This window comes from Lotus japonicus, chromosome 4 (genome assembly GCF_012489685.1).
Source record: "Lotus japonicus ecotype B-129 chromosome 4, LjGifu_v1.2".
In the NCBI taxonomy this organism is placed as follows: Eukaryota; Viridiplantae; Streptophyta; class Magnoliopsida; order Fabales; family Fabaceae; genus Lotus; species Lotus japonicus.
In genome coordinates this window covers 78,810,581-78,829,540 of record NC_080044.1, presented here as the reverse complement: position 1 = coordinate 78,829,540, position 18,960 = coordinate 78,810,581, and the positions used below count along the sequence as shown (strand labels likewise).

At 35.7% G+C, this 18,960-nt stretch overlaps 3 protein-coding genes across 8 annotated transcripts; 2 read left to right on the top strand and 1 right to left on the bottom strand.

Moving 5' to 3' along the window:
• The first annotated feature begins 1,871 nt into the window (after nt 1-1,871).
• Nucleotides 1,872-6,983, top strand: LOC130713889 (beta-galactosidase 6-like). 4 transcript variants are annotated; one of them, XM_057563709.1, is made up of 18 exons: nt 1,872-2,157; nt 2,240-2,335; nt 2,438-2,550; nt 2,690-2,756; nt 2,847-2,939; nt 3,049-3,192; nt 3,399-3,493; nt 3,670-3,778; nt 4,131-4,215; nt 4,302-4,420; nt 4,516-4,683; nt 4,773-4,954; nt 5,062-5,153; nt 5,442-5,551; nt 5,718-5,822; nt 6,015-6,122; nt 6,325-6,470; nt 6,603-6,983. In XM_057563709.1, exons 1-18 carry the CDS (start codon nt 1,990-1,992, stop codon nt 6,736-6,738), a joined length of 2,136 nt encoding a protein of 711 aa, XP_057419692.1. In that variant the 5' UTR covers nt 1,872-1,989; the 3' UTR covers nt 6,739-6,983. The 4 variants fall into 4 exon arrangements, with proteins under 4 accessions (XP_057419692.1, XP_057419693.1, XP_057419695.1 ...); XM_057563710.1 differs by lacking the exon at nt 1,872-2,157 and having other exon boundaries at nt 2,237-2,335; nt 2,449-2,550; XM_057563712.1 differs by lacking the exon at nt 1,872-2,157 and having other exon boundaries at nt 2,237-2,335; nt 2,449-2,561.
• A 147-nt stretch (nt 6,984-7,130) lies between these two features.
• On the top strand, nt 7,131-8,707 carry LOC130713891 (uncharacterized). 3 transcript variants are annotated; one of them, XM_057563713.1, is made up of 3 exons: nt 7,131-7,342; nt 7,584-8,229; nt 8,321-8,707. In XM_057563713.1, exons 1-3 carry the CDS (start codon nt 7,131-7,133, stop codon nt 8,501-8,503), a joined length of 1,041 nt encoding a protein of 346 aa, XP_057419696.1. In that variant the 3' UTR covers nt 8,504-8,707. The 3 variants fall into 3 exon arrangements, with proteins under 3 accessions (XP_057419696.1, XP_057419698.1, XP_057419697.1); XM_057563715.1 differs by having other exon boundaries at nt 7,205-7,342; nt 7,600-8,229; nt 8,321-8,704; XM_057563714.1 differs by having other exon boundaries at nt 7,207-7,346; nt 7,600-8,229; nt 8,321-8,702.
• Nucleotides 8,708-8,857: 150 nt separating this feature from the next.
• Nucleotides 8,858-12,790, bottom strand: LOC130715039 (uncharacterized). Its single transcript, XM_057565031.1, has 10 exons — nt 12,275-12,790; nt 12,103-12,200; nt 11,962-12,004; nt 11,139-11,221; nt 11,005-11,069; nt 10,100-10,161; nt 9,815-9,874; nt 9,604-9,636; nt 9,239-9,304; nt 8,858-9,152 (listed from the first exon to the last, which is right to left on the bottom strand). The coding sequence occupies exons 1-10, from the start codon at nt 12,713-12,715 to the stop codon at nt 9,108-9,110; spliced, it is 996 nt and encodes a 331-aa protein (XP_057421014.1). The 5' UTR covers nt 12,716-12,790; the 3' UTR covers nt 8,858-9,107.
• Nucleotides 12,791-18,960: the final 6,170 nt, after the last annotated feature.

Below are 18,960 nucleotides of genomic sequence, written 5' to 3'. Positions count from 1 at the left end.
TCCCAAAAATAGCACTACAAAATTTGATGAGGTGAAGTATAAGGTGCAATAGTGGGTAGGTCTTGCACCCATGCCATACATGTTAGGACCAATCAGATCACACCACCAGTCAGGGTGGGGAATTGGAAACCGGTTTATCTTGTTAAATGGATTTTTTGATTTTCTTAATTTTCTCTCCTTGAGCTCAGATCTATAGTGCAATTCAGTACTAAAAACAATAGCAGATGATGTTTTTGGGATCTTCTTTCTCGTGAAATTTCCCATTGCTTGAGTTGAAATCTAAAAAAAAAAAAGTTGAACCAATTTAAATTCACAAGAACCAGAACCAGAACCAGTGTGTTTTAGTGCTCAAGCAATCAAGAGTGAATGAAAACTATTTGGTACAATTTTAAAAGAATAATGAAATCTCGATGAATTTGTCAACAACTGTAAGACAACAAATTGATGTGCAATTGTTAGATAACATCAGATATTATCAACTGGGCAAGTTCAAGTGAATTTAACAATATCCAGATAGAAGTTTTTGAAAAGTTCCAATCTTTGAAAGTGATGGAAGCTGATAAGGAAACCCAGACAAGGATAATCAAAACTTGACTGTTCACCATCGGAGCCACCATATCTTCGCTTGAACAAACAAATCACCACCCAATCATCGATCCTCATCATCCAAATATCCAACCCCAACAAAGGCAACCACTCTCTCCTCCGTCAAGGCCAATGTCGACCCACATTGTCACACCACCGTTGTAGTAACAGAACAGGGGGCCTTCGTCAACCTTGTCTCAAAGCACCTCTATCCCACCAAAACCCAGCACCCAGATCTGGGCAAGAAGCATATAAATCAACTGATCTGCGTCGGCGACGGTGGAAATGAGGATGTTGTGGTGCTCGCTGTTGAGGAACATGATGTACGCCGAGGGTACGAGAAATGACAAGCATGTCATTAGTGACTTCCTGGAATGACCACCATAACCCTGCTCCTTAGACCATTTACAATGGTTTGTTTAGTTTACCCCCTCTCAACACCACTTTTTCTCTTCCCAACACTCCACATCATCTTCTCTCTCCAATTCAACACTCTGGATAATTGTTGGGATTTTGGTAGTTATTTGGGTAGTTAGAAGAATTCTGAGAGTTGTAATGGTGATTGTTGGGATCCATTTCAAAACAAAGGCTAATAGAAAGATAATAAGATGGTGAGAGAGATAATAAGATGGTGAAAAATTTGGTTTTTTTTGTGTCCAAATTAAACGAACCAAGTCTCTATTTATAGAGAAAAAAAAATCATGAATTTTAGTATAAATTTTTTTTTTGATGAAATAATTGAGTTCAAAAGATAAGGGTAAAAGAAATTCGGCGACCCAATCAAATTAAGACACGTGGCAGCCCCTGCTTTCACCGTCAGTTTCACTCTCTTCCCCCAGGCGCGTCACGCGCCTTGTCTGTCCGTGCATGCCACGCGCCTGTCGGTGGCCAGTCGGAGCGCGCCACGTGGCGTCCGGCTGGTCTCTCAACTTTGTTGAGCTTCCTCAACATTTCTCCCCTCCCTCTCTCCTCCACATCACCCTCAACATTCTTCAACAACCACTACAACATCTAAACAATCCTCAACACAATTTTTCAACAACCATTGTAAGTGGTCTTAAACGAATATAGACAGCAGGATTTGTTTCAGCTTTCCATGGTGTCATTCTTTTATTGGCAAGTGCTGTACCCCCACTGATAAGAGTACAAATTTTTGGCGCCACTCCCACTTCTAGCTGTCCTCTGCCTCACAATAGTTCTGGTAGTGGTCTTGCAGGGAGGGTCACATGTCCCTAAAGTCTCACTTTCTCAATGCCACTGCTATAAAATATTTTTAATCTCTGTCTTATAAACTTGTAAAGTATCTAGATTACTATATTACTATATGCCTCATACACTCAGAAAGAAAGAGAAAGAGAGCTGCAAAAAAAAGTAAATTAAGCTCAGATAGTAAAGTTCTCTGAGATGGGAAAGTGGCTGGTTTTGGTGGTGATGCTGCTGCTTGTGGTGGTGTCTTTGACATTATCAATGGAAGCAGCAGGGGTCACATACGATGGAAGATCTCTTCTCATTGAAAACCAGAGGAAAATCCTCTTCTCTGGTTCAATTCACTATCCTCGCAGCACTCCTCAGGTATTAATTAATTCAACCAACATTATATGCATCATGCATGTGTGTATAAATAACAATGCCTCTTCCCTAACTTATGTTGCAGATGTGGCCAGCATTGATAGAGAAAGCAAAAGAAGGAGGACTAAACGTGATTCAGACATATGTGTTTTGGAGTCTACATGAGCCCCAACCCGGACAGGTATACATTTCACTCATACTCATTCTTAATGTAAACAACATTCTTCCAATTCCAATGTATGCATATCCAAAGTCATGTTTACAAAGTAAATACACACAACAGTATGATTTCAGCGGTAGATATGACTTGGTGAAATTCATCAAGGAAATTCAAGCTCAGGGCTTGTATGTATGTCTCAGGATAGGACCTTATATCGAAAGTGAATGGACATATGGGTAGGTACTAGGTACTAATTTCCCTTCCATTTCTCTCTTAATTTTTTCTAGCTTTTGTGAGAATCTAGAGTATCAATAGATCATGCTCACCATTTTTCAATAGTATATTTGAATCAACTTATTTTTTCTCGACTTATAGGGGATTCCCATTTTGGTTACATGATGTCCCTGGTATTGTCTACCGAACGAACAACGAACCATTCAAGGTACTTGTCCATTTACATTGCAATCAACTGATATCTAAACAAACATTTTGTGCATTACTAGCCTTATGAGAATAATATTTCACTGTTCAGCTCTACATGCAAAAGTTTACTGCGAAAATAGTGAGCATGATGAAATCAGAGGGTTTATATGCTTCTCAAGGAGGTCCAATTATATTGTCACAGGTATGGTTCCTGCTAAATGAGTGACATTCAACCATTAATTTAGTTCAATGAAAACTTTTTTTTTTCCATTAAATCCTAGTGACAGTTAAAAATGTCTGTATCTACATAGATTGAGAATGAATATCAAAATATTCAAAAATCATTTGGAGAAGAAGGATCACAGTATGTTGACTGGGCTGCCAAAATGGCGGTGGGTCTGCAGACTGGAGTGCCATGGGTTATGTGCAAGCAAACTGATGCTCCTGATCCAGTGGTCAGTCCATATACTCACTAATCTGAGCTTAACTCGTTGAACGATCGCTTATGAAAACATTTGAAAGAGTTTATAAAAATAGTTTATGGTCTAACTCTATTGACTATGAGCTTATTTTATAAACTTATCAGAAGATTAGCTAATGAATAAACTCTTGTAGCTATAAGTTGTCGACCAAAATTTTTTGAGTTTTATTTTTTATGCAGATCAATACATGCAATGGAATGAAATGTGGAGAAACTTTTACAGGACCAAACTCCCCTGATAAGCCAGCATTGTGGACAGAGAATTGGACTTCTTTGTACATTGTTTTCTCAATTCTCCACATTTTCTAATTAGTCAGATGCAAATATTGCATGCTTGTTTCAAACAATTCATTGCTATTATGAATTCATTACTTAAAAACAATACAATGGAAGCCTATGTCAGCTTTGTTTTCTTATATTTTTGTTTGCCCCCCCCCCCCCCCTCTTGCAGCTATCAAGTATACGGTGGTGAGCCATATATAAGGTCTGCTGAAGACATTGCATTCCATGTCACTCTTTTTATTGCAAGAAAAAATGGAAGCTACGTCAACTATTATATGGTAGATATATTCATCTAATTCAATTTAATGAGGTTCCTTCCTCTCTGTCTTCTGTTGCTAGAACTAATCTACTTAGTCTGAAAGCTAGCACCAATTACATGTTTGGATAGTAGAAAACTACGGTAAGTCAAAATCATGGTGGACATAAACTACTTCCCTTAGCTTTTGCTACTATTCACCATGATTTTGGTTTCATCGTGGTTTTCTACACTGTATCCAAACATGCACTAAGATTGAGCTAAAATTTACATATCTTGTGTCATCTGTTTTTCCCCTTCTTGATTTTATGAGATTTTCCTCTCTCATAGCACTATAATGTATACCCTCTAAATAACATTATTTGCAAATTTAGTATCATGGTGGAACTAACTTTGGGAGGACAAGTTCTGCTTATGTTATAACATCCTATTATGACCAAGCTCCACTAGATGAATATGGTATGAGTAGAAACACATTCTCCTACCATGAATTCACTTGATGAACATGTGCTTCTAATGAATTTCTTTTCTTTTCTTTTCATTAGGTTTGTTAAGGCAACCCAAGTGGGGACATCTTAAGGAGCTTCATTCTGCAATCAAGTCTTGTTCTGCCACTTTGTTGCAAGGAATGCAGAGGAATTTCTCTTTAGGTCCATTTCAGGAGGTGAGTTTGTCTATATCATTCCCTAGGCCCAGTCAGGATTGTTTTCACTGATTGAATTCCAAATATTCAGTTGATTTCGGTTACAATTCAATCAGGGTTATGTTTTTGAAGAAGAAGGAGGAGGAGAATGTGCTGCTTTTCTTGTAAACGATGATAATGTGAATGTGTTTACTGTCCAATTTCGCAACAGATCATACCAATTGCCACCAAAGTCAATAAGTATCTTACCAGATTGCCAAAATGTGACCTTCAATACAGCAACTGTAAGTTAGAAATTACATGCTTATTTAACTATATTATACCAAATCTAGTGATTGTCTAAATGATTTTCTTAACATTCATTTATGCATAGGTAAATACAAAGAACAATAGAAGAGTCATAAATCCAGTACAAGCTTTCAGCTCAGCTGACGAATGGGAGCAATTTCTAGATGAGATTCCTAACTTTGATGAAACATTGTTAATATCAAACTCATTACTTGAGCATATGAACTTAACCAAAGACAAAACGGATTACCTTTGGTATACTATTAGGTTAGTTATAAATCCACTTAATTGGCTTATTACACATTCCTTATGATCTATTTTTTGTTCATATTACTAGTGGTCATAAGCTTGGAACTAAATAATTTTGTGAACAGGTTTGAACATGATTTACCTTGCACTGAATCAGTACTTCATGTTCAGTCTGCTGCTCATGTTGTCCATGCTTTTGCGGATGGCACATACATAGGTAAGTACTGAATCATTTCAAAAGGATTAATCTTTTTGAAGGTTGAATCCAGTAGTGTTTGTTGTGAGTTCTGCAAGATTAACTAGACAAACACTACTTTCTCTAAGTGTATTATACATCAATCATCCACTATATTGACATTACTTTTCCAAATGTAAGTTTGTTTTTTCTGTTACATCCCATCTCATCAATTATCCTTCATCCAAATCAAGTTGGTTAATGTAAAGATTAACCAAGAAATTTGAAGTTCTGAAGAAAGTGACCTTATATGTTCATTAAATCTACTAGGAGGGGCACATGGAAGTCATGATGTGAAGTCATTCACCTTACAGGTCCCAGTTACACTCAATGAAGGGACAACCAATATCTCTATACTCAGCGTTATGGTTGGACTCCCGGTAATGTATCAATGTATCTCAAGTATTGATTATGTTTTATACTACAGTAATGGGTGACAATGATACTTAATTTTTTTTGAACAAATTACCTTGATTTTACAATTAAGTAAAAGAAAAAATTGAAAAGAAGTTTCTAACAATTGTATGACATTGTGTTAATCAAAAGGATTCAGGTGCGTTTCTAGAAAGAAGATTTGCTGGTTTAACCACAGTGGAAATTCAGTGCAGGGAAGAGTCCTATGACTTGACTAATTCTACTTGGGGATATCAGGTTTTCTCTTCATTTTTGTTTTTAAACCTTCTTTAGTTTGAGCTATTGCAATCAGCCTAATTTCAAGTTCAAACTTTACAAAATCAATTCTCTCTTCACAATAGCTACTAGAAGTAACTTATCCCAGAATCACTTTTACCCTAACAATAAGACAATATTTTCCTCAGGATCCTTGTCTCTTGTATGTTACAGGTTGGACTAGTCGGAGAGCAACTAGATATATATCAAGAAGCAAATAGCAGTTCAACCCAATGGTCTCAATTAGGGAACATTACCAATCAGAGGCTAATTTGGTACAAGGTAATGGTGCAACAACTTAGTCAAGGAATCAATTAAGTATTGCATTTTAAGTAAATTAATAGCAAGTTGCAAAGAGAGCCAGTGCATATTTGTAAATTATTTTAGAATTGATTCTGATTCAGTGGAAAAGCTTATCATAATTAATTCTGAGAAAGAGAAGTCAATGCAAAATGTTGTTAATGTATGAATTATTTCTATGTAGAGTGTGTTTGATTCACCCGATGGGAATGACCCTTTAACCTTGAACCTTGAGACGATGGGAAAAGGGGAGGCTTGGGTGAATGGAGAAAGCATTGGTCGCTATTGGATCTCCTTCCATGATTCCAAAGACCAGCCTTCACAAACACTGTAAGTTATCAACCATCCATGCCCCATAAGTGTAATTTATTGCTCATGTGAAAGTATAGAATGGAAAGAACAAATGGTTCAGTTCAGATGTTATTAGTAATGTTTTTTTGTTTTGATATTGTGTGGTCACAGGTATCATGTTCCAAGGTCGTTCCTTAAAGACAGTGGAAACGTTTTGGTTTTGTTTGAAGAGGAGGGTGGGAATCCTCTTGACATCTCCCTCAACACTGTTTCAACCACAAATTCAGAAGATAATCTCTCTAAATAATCATTCTCCATCACTACTTACAGACTACTTACAAGAAAAACATACTCAGGGAACTTCAGAATCATTTTCCTTTTTGGATTTGCCTTGCCAAATCATAGTAAACCAACTGCTACAAAAATGAGTCTAATAATTTATTCTCCAGAGTGATTGGGTTTGATTTTTTGTAATCCAAATACTCTTTGGAGTTTGTTAGCATGGAAAGAATGAAAGAGCAATGGAATAATTTTACTTTCTTGAAAAAACAATCTCTTCCAAAAGATTACTGGATTCCAAACAGATCAATACAACTACTAAAATAACATTCCTATATTTCCTATCCTAAATCCTAATCCATTTAAGATCAAGATGAAGGTGACACGTGGGATTGCCTGCCTACGTGTAAGGAGAAGCAAATGCCACACATGCTACACTACACGTTGGTGTGCTATAATGGTACCAGAGATGCTTTATGTAGTGAATCAACAATTCTGTCTTCATTCTCAAATTGTTCTTCTAACTTTCTCTATCTGAAAACAAGTCAATCCAAATTGCCGATTCTAGATCACCCTTTCTTTCAACTCGTCATTATCATGACACCAATTCGGTTCAGTTCAGCTAGCTACTAGTAGGTTTGTATATATCTATCTATGTATAATTATGATTTGTATATATCTATGTATAATCATGTTTTGTATATTCACAAATCTACTGAGTTTCTAGACAATACATCTTTGTCATAACTTTATAAGGAAATAAAAATGCAAACGCATTTAAACTATACATAGATATATCTTGTTTGAATTGCTAGATCACTCAAGCATATTTGATCAGCTTATTTGTTGGGAATTAATTCTGACGCCTAGAAGTTACTTTTATGAGCAGAAGAACTCTGACAAACAAACAACCTCAGTGAAAAACAAGACACAAATGTCTGGTGTTTCTCTAGCTATGGCAGGCACAGGCACAAACACAAATCCTAAGCAACAAGCAGCTTCTGCTGCACCAGTTGGCAGCATGAACATGATGGGCTCTCTGCGTGTGATAGAGGTTCAGCTCGTGGCCTTCGTTTTGGTATTCTCAGCAAGTGGTCTTGTCCCTCTCTTTGATCTTCTCTTCCCTGCCCTTACCACCATCTACCTCATGGCACTTGCACGTTTCGCCTTCCCATCAAACGTGCGAGGCGGCCCCCGCCAGATCATCTTCCATGGAAGCAGAGGATTCCAGGCCTATGTGGTGGTTGGAACCACCGTGGGGCTGTTCTTGCCTCTGGCATATGTGTTGGGAGGGTTTGGAAGAGGGGATGAGCTTGCAGTTCAATCTGCAAGTCCTCATCTTTTCTTGATGTCTGTCCAGATACTCACAGAGAATGTGATAAGTGGCTTGTCACTTTTTTCTCCACCAGTGAGAGCATTGGTGCCTTTGATGTATACTATAAGGAGGATCTTTGTGGATGTTGATTGGGTACAAAATGTTTGGCTCTACAAGACTTTGCCACAAAATGCACTACTTAAGGTTCATTCTCTCATTGATTTCTGCATGCATATATAATCAATCTTTGTAGGGGAAATGAAATGAGTTGAATTTTCTGATCCATTTTGTGCAGGACAAGGCATGGTTTTGGTTTGGGAGGGTTCTGGCTGTGGCTAATCTGGTTTATTATGCTGTCAATCTGTGTGCGTTCTTGATACCAAGGTTCCTTCCAAGAGCTTTCAAGAGATATTTTCAAGAGAGGGATGAGATTTATGCTAAGGAAGCTGAAGACAAGCTAAATGTGGCGAAATACTGATCTCATCCACCAGTGGAGAAGCAAGATTAAGGGCTTTGATTTGCCAGTTAACATAGATTTGCTATTTCAAAGAGTTCAGCACCTTCTTTTCCTTGAAATTGTGATGAATGTGAATGAAATACCAGTTTGGACATAAAGTGAAGCTTTTTTATATTGGTTTTGAAAATTTTATTATATATCAATCACACTCACGAACGATAGATATTATCTAGAAGTCATTTTAGTTTTGATTCACTTCTGCTAAAACTCTTCAAATTGGCAATTATCAGAACTGATTTATGAATAATATTAAGGTAAAAAGTGATTGAGTAGAAAATAATTGTTGTGCACTGAAATCTTTTACACGAAACAAAAAGTTCAAATATAATTATTTTGAATTATAAAGGATGTTCATTTTCTTTCCTACAAGAGATTCCAAGCATTACAAATACAAAGAAAATGCCTAAACATATAAAATTAATAAAAAAAGATTATTTTTAAATATTGAGACGACAAAAAAGTAAAGTAAATTAGTATACACATCCGGTCCTTACAAAATTGATCATATACACAGGGGCAGTGCAGAGTAAAATACAGGGACAGCTCTACAGTAAAATATACCAGGTTATCTTTCATCCATGGTTGATTCAATAAGGGCAGCTTCTTCTTCCTGCAGGGGCACAAATAAAATGGAAATGAGCATGGTCAAACTTAATATCAAAAGAAGTGATCACTTGGTAGAATGGAGCCACATACCACCAAGGCATTAAATTCAGTCTCCTGATCTATGGCGTCAATGACAATAGGATCTTCAAGCAGGTCCTGTTCAAAATCTTAGCCATTAGCAACCTCAAGCTATGTGTGTACAAGCAACAAAAGAAACTTAAAATCATTGTGGTCAAGTAATGGACATTATTATTAGAGTGAATGCCATAACCAGAAAATAGTAAGGCTGCTAAAATTTGAAAACCATCGCTTGAAAGTGGCATTCTGACCTTTGAGAATAATGGGGTAAAATGCAGAAAATAGGAGCCAGCTTTATATTGAATATAAGATTAGAACTACAAAAGGAAATTGTGCACAAACTCTAATGAGTTAGTGATTGGTGATAGCCTACTTACATCATCAGCAATTTGCAATATCCCGTCCTCATCCTGCAGAGTAAAAGGCCCAATTAAATTATGTATTTTACTATGGCAATTACAAACTCAAGTAAATGATCTTTAACACTATATTCACACTGGTATAAGAGAGTAAAGGGTCTCAAGTATATGGAATGCTTCCACTGTTCCACAGTATAGTAGTTACTCTAAGAAGCTTGTACCAGCTTACCTTCAAAGCGACAAAAAGAAGTGGATCTGATGGTGTGTAAATCATGTAGCGAGCACCTTCCTGCAACAAAAGGACTATAAATTAGTGCACAATCCATAGCTCTCTGAGGATTGTAATAGGCCAAAGGTTCCTTTATCAATCTTCCAAGTTCTAAGTTTTAAACATTGGATAAAACAAATGAACAAAATATACATCTAAACCAATTGTTCTATTAAAATCAAAACCTATTGAAAAGAAACAAAAAATACAAAAACATATTTGTGCCCATGAAGATAATAAAATTACCAGATTAAAATGTGTAATTTCTACACCTTCAGTTGGCAAGCCATCCACTCCTCTCTCATCGTCTGCAAAATGGTAAAAACATCATGCATTACACTTGTGGCATAAAATTCAATCAGTTGAGCATTAGATTATCGCTTTAGAAGTAATTCGTAAATAGAATGTGTTTATCATCATCCTAAAACTGCATGGTAGAGACAAAGTTGGACAATAAATTGATAGGAGCTTCCTATAGATTAACCTTTTATTTGATCTATTAAATCAGAAAAGGACAGGGACGATGGAAAATGAAAATTATCCATTAATCGTGCAAAGTGTTTGGGGTCTATATATCAAAACCAGAAATGCAAAATACAATCAAGTGTAATAATGAATGTATATATGACTCGTCTTTAGGATTTTTATTTTTGGTCAATGCATTGTCTCTATCTAAATAAGCAGAGACTCATGGTCCACAACTTGCCCATGAAATTAGAATAAGGGAGAAAATAGCAATCTCCAATGTCTTATATACAAATTCCAGTTTTGCAGTGTGATATACATTACATTAGGCAAAAGTAAAAATAGCACTTTGATACTAATGGACAGACACAAAAAAGTTTGCATTCATAATATATGTGATCAGCAACCAACCAAATGTCACTAAAGTAACTAAGAAAATTCATTTTCCTTAACAAAAAGATATCCAATTCCCAACAAAAAGCAATGTAATTAGAAATTATAAGAGTGGTGATGAAAGGAATATAAGACAAAAGCACTCGTGTCATTTACCCAAATTAAGCTTTCGGGTGTATTAAGCTAATTATAACCTCTACTTTGTCTATATTATGATATGATGTCAGAAACATTAAACAATGAATATCAGTAAGTACTTTAGTAAAAGGAAATGAAAGCAAATAAATCCTTGCCTGTATGAAAGTCAAATATATCTTCTTCGGTGTAGCAAAAACCACCACGTGCAGTATAACAGTACCTGATACGGAGACACAAAAATATTCAGTGATGTCCTGACTTTCCAGATAACAATATATCACAAACATACCCGCTATAAACAAGATGCATGTGTATCTTGGCAAGCGCATAAGCTGCAGCAGGCAGAATAGATTCAACTTCCTCATCACTGATCTAAAAGACAAAAGGAAAATATGAATTTGAGTGAGAAGATTGGGGGAAAAATAAAAGGAAGTACGTATGTTCCCACAAGGTTACAAAAATATTTCCGATCTTTAACTCTTTATAAGGACATTCAGTTTCAATTCCATTCCAAGTTCCCCATATAAAAATGTATTCAATTTAGTCCCTATACATACAAATGTTTTCAATATGACCTTGCATCAATATTACAAAAAGGTTTGATGGAGCTACAAGTTACAATACATTGGTTTAGCCATTTAGGGACCAAACTGATACAGAATCACAAAATATGGACTAGAAACACTAACATTCTTGTCTCTAAAAGCATCAACCATTTTCAGTTTAGTCTCTATATTTCACAGTAACTCCATGTCAATCTCACGGTCAGGGAATGAAATTGAAGACGACGATAATATTTAAAGGGCAAGATTGAACACCTTATACATGTAGAGACCCAATTGAAAGATATACATTTTAATCTTCCCACAATAATCAATAACCTCATTATTTAAGAGGGGCAGATAACATTACTTTGAGGGATATAAAAAGAGTGCCTTGTTATATACAAGTTTGAGCAAATGATTTTATCCTCAACAAAATGCAGCGCGGATCTTAATTTTCAAAAGCATTATTGAATATGCTGAGAAATATTACTCCTGAATCAAGCACCAATGGATAGAAACATCCCATGAATATACATTGCAGGCTTAGAATTCAAGACAGAAACTTACAGCTGACCATCCATCAAGTGTGTTCTTCAATATCTGGACAGGCCTGCAGTAAAACAATCCAAAATCCATAGTCAAGAAGACAATACATAAAAATAGAATGAAAATGTAACAAGGTTAGAATGAAAGGATAACAAGTATTACGTGTCAACTGGGCAGAGCAACATGCATTCATCTCTTTCAGAGCTTCTGAACACTCTCCTCACCACACACTCTAATGGAAGCTTGTTCGTAGGATCAACCTGTTAACAAATCATTCAAAGTTTGCAACATTCACACAAATATAGAAATCAAAAGGGTGGTGAAAAACACTTACAACAGTGACGAGTCGATTAGTCGAAGTGAGGAGAACCTTGCCGTTATCGCCCAAAGCGAAACCAGCAGGAGGTTCAGGCAAGGGCATGGAAGGGTGGTAGAAAGAGGAACCGGAGGAGTTAGGGGCGGCGGCGGTGGCGGCGGCAGTTTGAGCATCGAAGGGCAAATCATGCAAAATATCGAAGTCGTTGGAGTTGAGAAGTTCGGAATCGTCAATCTTTTTGGTCTTCTTCTTCTTCTTCTTCTTGGTTGCCGGAGAAGAACGGTTGTCGTTGTTGAGAGGGCCAGTGGCGCGGCAGAAGATGGTGGTGGAAGAAGTGAAGGTTGTTGAATTAGGGTTTGGGAATGAAGCTGAGATTGGGAAAGAAGGGGAATTTAGCAGAGTGCGAGAGTTGAAGATGAATGAGGAAGAAGAAGAACAACAACATTGCTGTAACGCCATTTCACTGTGCTCTGTTTCCTCAATCTCCCTCCCTCAATTTGGGAGAATGGTTTTATTGTTATTTCTCATTTATTATTGTTATCCATATTGTATTTCATAACCCATATAGTTCTTGTTTTGTTTTTTTTTCCATTTACATCGGAAAGATAAATTGCACCCGTCAGAAATCTATTAATGGCTAAAAAATCAGCACTCATATTTCCTTTTCTGTGAGTATGAACCAAATGCACCTTCCAGCGCCTTCCGAGCAAATCCTTTATGTCCAAAATTAAGACCTCATACGCATGATGGTTAGATGAGGATCTTAGAACCAAATCAACAGCATGTAAAGAAGACCCTAGTTCCAAGCCATTTTGTAGCCCGTGTAAAATAGCTAACATTTCCATGTGAAGGATGTCTAAATCCACTCTAGAACTCATGAGACCCATTATCCGTTCTCCCTTGCTATTGCGCCAACAACCTCCAAAACCTGAACTCATTGGCGGGCCACATCGGTTGTCATCACAGTTAACGAAAACTTTAGAGGCCACCAAAGCAGCCCAAGAAATGAACCTCACCCGCTCCTCCACCGACTATTAGACCAAGCCGCTTGGAAACTATCAACGTTGAGCCAGAATCGACGTCGCAACATAGTCATTAGAGATCATTCGTTGCTCAATACAAGGGTTGTTACGAGCGCACCAAGGCCTCAAATGGATGCCAATGAAGTGCATTCAACATCCCAAATCAGAGTACACACTCACTAATAAAAGTCTCAAATGGAGAAGGATGGATGGTTAATTGTGAGATACTACTAGGAGGTGGTGGGCGGTTCAGTGTTTGCCTTTGTCCATGATGTTTTTGAGCTTGGTAGGTTTGATCCAGTAGATTATTGTTCTGATTTTGAAGGTTGAATATTATTTTATAGAAACCCGCACCGCTTTTAGCTTCAAAATTCCTACAATCCTAAAAACACCTAATGTGGATTTATCAAGGCTTTATGAATTATTACTTTTTTTTACTAAATGCTTTATGTCTTTGTGAATTATTGGACCTAATGCAAATAACATCACCCCCCCCCCCAAATATTATGTGAATAAGAGTACATTTCATGAATTAAGCTTTCATGACACTTTAAAACTCCACATCTTTAGAGAAAAATATATAAATAAAAGAGAAAGAAATTTGCAATATGATATACTAGTACTTTTACCCGTGCGATGCACGGGGATTTCCCTTTGGTGTCTATATGATTAAATAGTATTTTTACCCGTATATTCATTTTTATTTTGTGTATGTGGGTGTGTTTTTTAATCTGTGTGTGTTTTTCTAAAGATATTTTAAGGATTAAAAAAAATTAATTTAATTAGATATATGAAATCATAAATTTGTATGTGTTTTTTCAGTGAACGTTTGTCTTTGTTTTTTGAGTTGCTATTTTGTTTTATCTTTTGTAATTGTACTTGTTTTTCTAAGAGCTCGATTTTTAGTTTTTTTTATATCTATTGAATAGTTTATTACAGGGAGTGCGAGTAACATGTATGTGCTATACGGATTCCTTTTTTGCACTTGGAGTAATTACATTCATAATAAAATTGAAAATGCATCGTTGCACATTTCCTGTAAAAAGATATTCTTTATATGACATTGCAAAAGACTTCTTTGTACTCTACATTTGAAGTACTATGCGATTTTTTGTCAACGCTATCGCAAATCAGGATTTTTAATCCTTTACGATGCGTGACTCTATAGCATGATACATATAATTGGTCATCTGAAAACAATTGTTTTGGCAAATATAACACCTTTTACAATGACTGTACTTGAAAAAAATGCTTGTGAGTATGCAATGAGCAAAGTGGCAATTTCACTTGATGCAACGGTTAATGCAAACTCCTTTGGATCTTATAGCTGCTAATAATGCTCTCCAAATGTAAGTTTTCCATGTTCCTCCATAACCATAGAGAAAAAACAGCTCCCTTTTGTCGTGAGTAACCGTTTTCATGATCGTTTCATACACTTAGTTGTTTTGTTCTAATGTCATGTTAGATAGAAGATATGCATGCTCTATGGTTAAAGCTTATCTATCATTCTATATTAAGTTATTTTGAGAAGCTAATAGTGCGGATCTATCAATTTGAGTTATTTGAGGGAAGTCTGCTAATGACCGGTTGTTGTTTTGCAGTAAAGAGTTTATTTCAGCAAAAGCAAAAAAAAAAAATTATTTGCTCCTCAGTAAGCTTATTTTCATAGAATTTTTTTTTGTTTTTGTTTTCAAACCGAAACTATTTGTAAAAGGATAAATACTTTAATATAAACCATCAATGTATGAAAACTTACTCCAATTCTTGCTGCCCAACATCAATACGCGTATTCTTCTCTTCGTTCTTTTCATTTTCCTTTAACTCATTGTTCTTCAGCTTTTGCAAAATCCAATGCAAAAAATCCAATGGCTTTAAAACCTTTCAACTTCTACAATTCCATTCACATGTGCTTTGTATTATTATATAGAATAGAGTTTATTAACATATAATTTCATTTTATTTGTGAAATAAAGGAAATAAAATGAGAAAAAATTTAATTTCAAAAATAACAATGAATTATATATATACTTATAACAACATAAAAAATAAAAAATGCTATCAAATTGTTAGTATTATTTAGTAAGATGGTAAATTTGTCATTGGATTCCTTGATCGGTATGCTTTTTGGCATTTCAAATTTTTGTTCTCTCTTAAAAGATATTTGATCAAGATGGCTAAAATTAAAGGTAGCGCCAAGGCTTGAAAAAAGCTTTCCCCTCAACGGTGAAATAGATTGGGCTTCTCCAGATATGGAATCCCCAGTTCCCAACCTAATTATCTAGAGAAAATGGAATCCATCATGTCATTTTCTTGCCATAGAAGAAAACTAACATTAAAATAGAACCACAAAAGCAAGTGAACTAATAATAAGAAAATAAGAAATGAAGTAGAAATTCATTCTTATGGAAGAAAACGAATAAGAGAATATGACACATTTGAATGATATTAAAAGATGTGAAAAGAACAAAATCACACAATGTAGCATAAACAATAAGAAAGAAATAAAAATAAAAATTGAAATAAAATAGAATATTGACACACACTGTAAATCTTGCTAAGTAGTGGAGCAAAAAAAAAGCAGTTATAGAAGTTAATATTGCTGCACTGGGTTTTCTTCACATGAATGATGCATGCATAAGTGTGATAGCTTCAGACATCAACAAATTTCTTGGACAAATGTAAAGCTAAAATATGTGTTTCATGCATCCTAAGTTCATTCAACTAAAAGTAATGGAAACTTCCTTTTTGCAAGTAAGCAGTGCTAATAGCCTACTATGCTGAAAAGCTTTATTAATTCACAAAAGCAGCTCAATCAAGATAACCACCAACCAATTACCTCATTGACTCCATCATAGAAGACAAAATAGGGGGTTGCCAGTTCATAAATTCGGCCAAAGTTAGGAAAGGCAAGATCAGAAATTCTGCTAAACAATCTAGAAAAAAATTATATCAAGCCTCAAATGTGTATTATTAAACAAATATTAACACTAATATGAACACAAAAATAGACTATATACCATGAACACTAAATTTACTTTATCTATAATAGAGATTGGTGAGGTAGAAAGAACTATAACTCACAGTAGCCTCTGTCAAGATGTTAAGCAATAAGGAGATAACAAATGGAAACAACCTGCAAGCTTGCTTAACAACCAAAGGTTTTGTTCATCAAAAGTACTGACATTTGCTTCTGCATATACCACATTGTTCTCTGCACTGCTCAAACTATATCTTGTTGACACCGAACAACTGAATCTTGGATTGAAGGAGCTAGGTAATGGAATTGCAAGCAAAAGGATAACCCCCTTTATGTATTAGTCAAACTAATCTTCCCCAAACTTCACTACTAATCCAGTCTATAACAACATGGCTTAAAGAAAGAACATGTATGTAAGTATGTCCTGAGGAGAATTGTACTCAATGAAGTTTACCCATGGATTGGTTTTTTTGGTTTTACAGTCAACGGGCATTCAGATGCCATCGTCCTTGATGACACCAATATGACTACAGTCTACAGATTTTTCAGAATACATGGCAGCAAACAATAAAGTTTTTAAATTAAACAAATCCGCCGCAACCAAATATGTGCAGGTTCATGACTTAAACCAATATAAGTAGAAAAATGAAAAAAGAAAAATGAAAGTAAATTACTTTCAATGAAGAGTGGTAGGCAGAAGAAGCACAGGGAGCATGAGCAATATGATGCTAGAAAACAGTAAGGATGCAAAAATTTAGCAGAGAGTACTTACCGGAACGTAAGAGAAGAATGAGAAGTCTATTGCCTATTTTAGAAATGGAAATTGTGAGTCAAAAATGAATGCAGAGAACTGAACATGCAATGATAGTGAAGGAAGATAACAAATGCAAGCACACGTAAAAAAAAACAAAAACGACGCAACAACGGTCTCTTTCGTCCCAAAATCATCAATTGCTTCTTCCTGAAAACCTCACAGGCTCACCTCAAATAATCCGCAGGTGAGATCGATGCTGATACCCTTTCTGATCCCTCCTCTCCTTGTTGTGCGCTTGGGACCATTCAGACTCTGCCCTCGATCCCTAACCCCCAATGGCGATTGGCAACTCCAACCCCGGTCACGAAAGACGACATCTCAGCCGGAGAAAGAAGCTGAACCTCATCAGAGTGCGCCAGAGACCTTCTGATTCGAGTTTTCCCTCAACCTTATTCCCTCCATGGCAAATGGAGAATAAACTATATATAGTGTTCAGAACGGAAAATCTATACCGTATGATTTGGAATGGGTCGGAAGAATTAAAGTCGCGATACCATTGAAACTGGAAAGCCGAACAGAGAAAGTAAAAGGGAAAACGTTTCACAAAATTAGACGTGAAAAATCAGACGTTTCAGGTTATTGAAGTTCCACCTTTGTATTGAAGTTCCTACCCAACAATCAATGGCTAAAGATCAAAGTCAATGGACGGCCACGATTGATTTTCTACTCAATAATTAATAGAATTACAAAAATATCCATATAAAAAAATTCAAACATGCATACTAATTAAGTGAATTACAATTTTACCCTTATTGTTGCAGAAACTTTGCTTTTATATAGATTATAGATAATTTGATAAAAATAGTAGAAAGAGACAGAAAAAAAAAACTGAACAAAAATGAATTATAAGAAATAATAAAATGTGAATACTACTCATAGTTAATCAATGAAATCATAATTGTGGATTCCAAAGAGAGAGAGAATAGTGAGACAGATTTTTTTTTGTTACATAATGAAGGCATAGTGAGTGAGACCAGTGTTATCAGACTCGGACCGGTGATCGACTCGGTCGAGGCACTGGGTCAATGGTTCAACCATTGGGTCATTGGTTCGATTGTTTGACTCGGTTTATATTAAAAAAATTATAATAATTTAAAATATAACCTTAGTATATCATATATATATAAAATAATATGCATTCTTCCTAACAAGAAGCAAGGTGGTGTAGTGGAAACTTGGATTAGTTTTCCTCCTCTAGGTCTTGTGTTCAAGTCCTAGTCATGACAATTTTTTTAAATAACTCTCAATTGAATATCATTTGACCAAATAATTAACATTAAATGTAAATTAATTACAGTTTGACCATTAAAAACAGTTTTAACAAAAAAAGGCAAAATCAGAAAAAAAAAAAAAAACTGACCAGTTCATCAAAAAACCGGCCGAGTCGCCGGTTTATTCCCTGAACCGGCCGGTCCAAACTGGTTTATACCGGTTTGATTGCTTGACCGATCTGATTGATGGCTCGGACCGATAAGGGGTCCGGTTCTCGGTTCAACCGGTCGAACCGGCTAGTCCGGTTCGAGTTTTATAACTATGAGTGAGACTACACCTAATATCTCTAAATTAAAAAAAAAGTCATTTTTTTTTATTTTCTTTAATTTACTTTTTTTTATGCACATTTTACCCTTTTCACGCATGATTTAACTATTCACTAAATTCAAGTCACTTGACTGTCATGCGTTAATAGTTACGTACTCATCTCACTCTCTCTTTGCTTATCCTTTGCGAAATGTGATCTTAAATATGAAATGAGATGGGTGTTTGAAAAAAGAAAGCAATCAAAAGATAAAGATTTCAAAATGAGAAATGAGAAATGATACTTCTTAAATAATATAGTACCAACTTGAAAAGATAGTAAAGATAATAATTAATAAAGAAAATAATTATAAAA

Excerpts from the sequence above, each read along its gene's own strand:
- LOC130715039 (XM_057565031.1), bottom strand. The coding sequence starts at position 12,715 with ATGGCGTTACAGCAATGTTGTTGTTCTTCTTCTTCCTCATTCATCTTC. Across the intron at positions 9,875-10,099 it reads AAATTACACATTTTAATCTG|GAAGGTGCTCGCTACATGAT; the intron begins GTAATTTTATTA and ends CTTTTGTTGCAG. Across the intron at positions 9,637-9,814 it reads TTCTTTTTGTCGCTTTGAAG|GATGAGGACGGGATATTGCA; the intron begins GTAAGCTGGTAC and ends TTTACTCTGCAG.
- LOC130713889 (XM_057563709.1), top strand. The coding sequence starts at position 1,990 with ATGGGAAAGTGGCTGGTTTTGGTGGTGATGCTGCTGCTTGTGGTGGTG. Across the intron at positions 4,955-5,061 it reads TACCTTTGGTATACTATTAG|GTTTGAACATGATTTACCTT; the intron begins GTTAGTTATAAA and ends TTTTGTGAACAG. Across the intron at positions 5,823-6,014 it reads ATTCTACTTGGGGATATCAG|GTTGGACTAGTCGGAGAGCA; the intron begins GTTTTCTCTTCA and ends TGTATGTTACAG.
- LOC130713891 (XM_057563713.1), top strand. The coding sequence starts at position 7,131 with ATGCCACACATGCTACACTACACGTTGGTGTGCTATAATGGTACCAGA. Across the intron at positions 7,343-7,583 it reads TTCAGTTCAGCTAGCTACTA|TTACTTTTATGAGCAGAAGA; the intron begins GTAGGTTTGTAT and ends GACGCCTAGAAG. Across the intron at positions 8,230-8,320 it reads CACAAAATGCACTACTTAAG|GACAAGGCATGGTTTTGGTT; the intron begins GTTCATTCTCTC and ends CATTTTGTGCAG.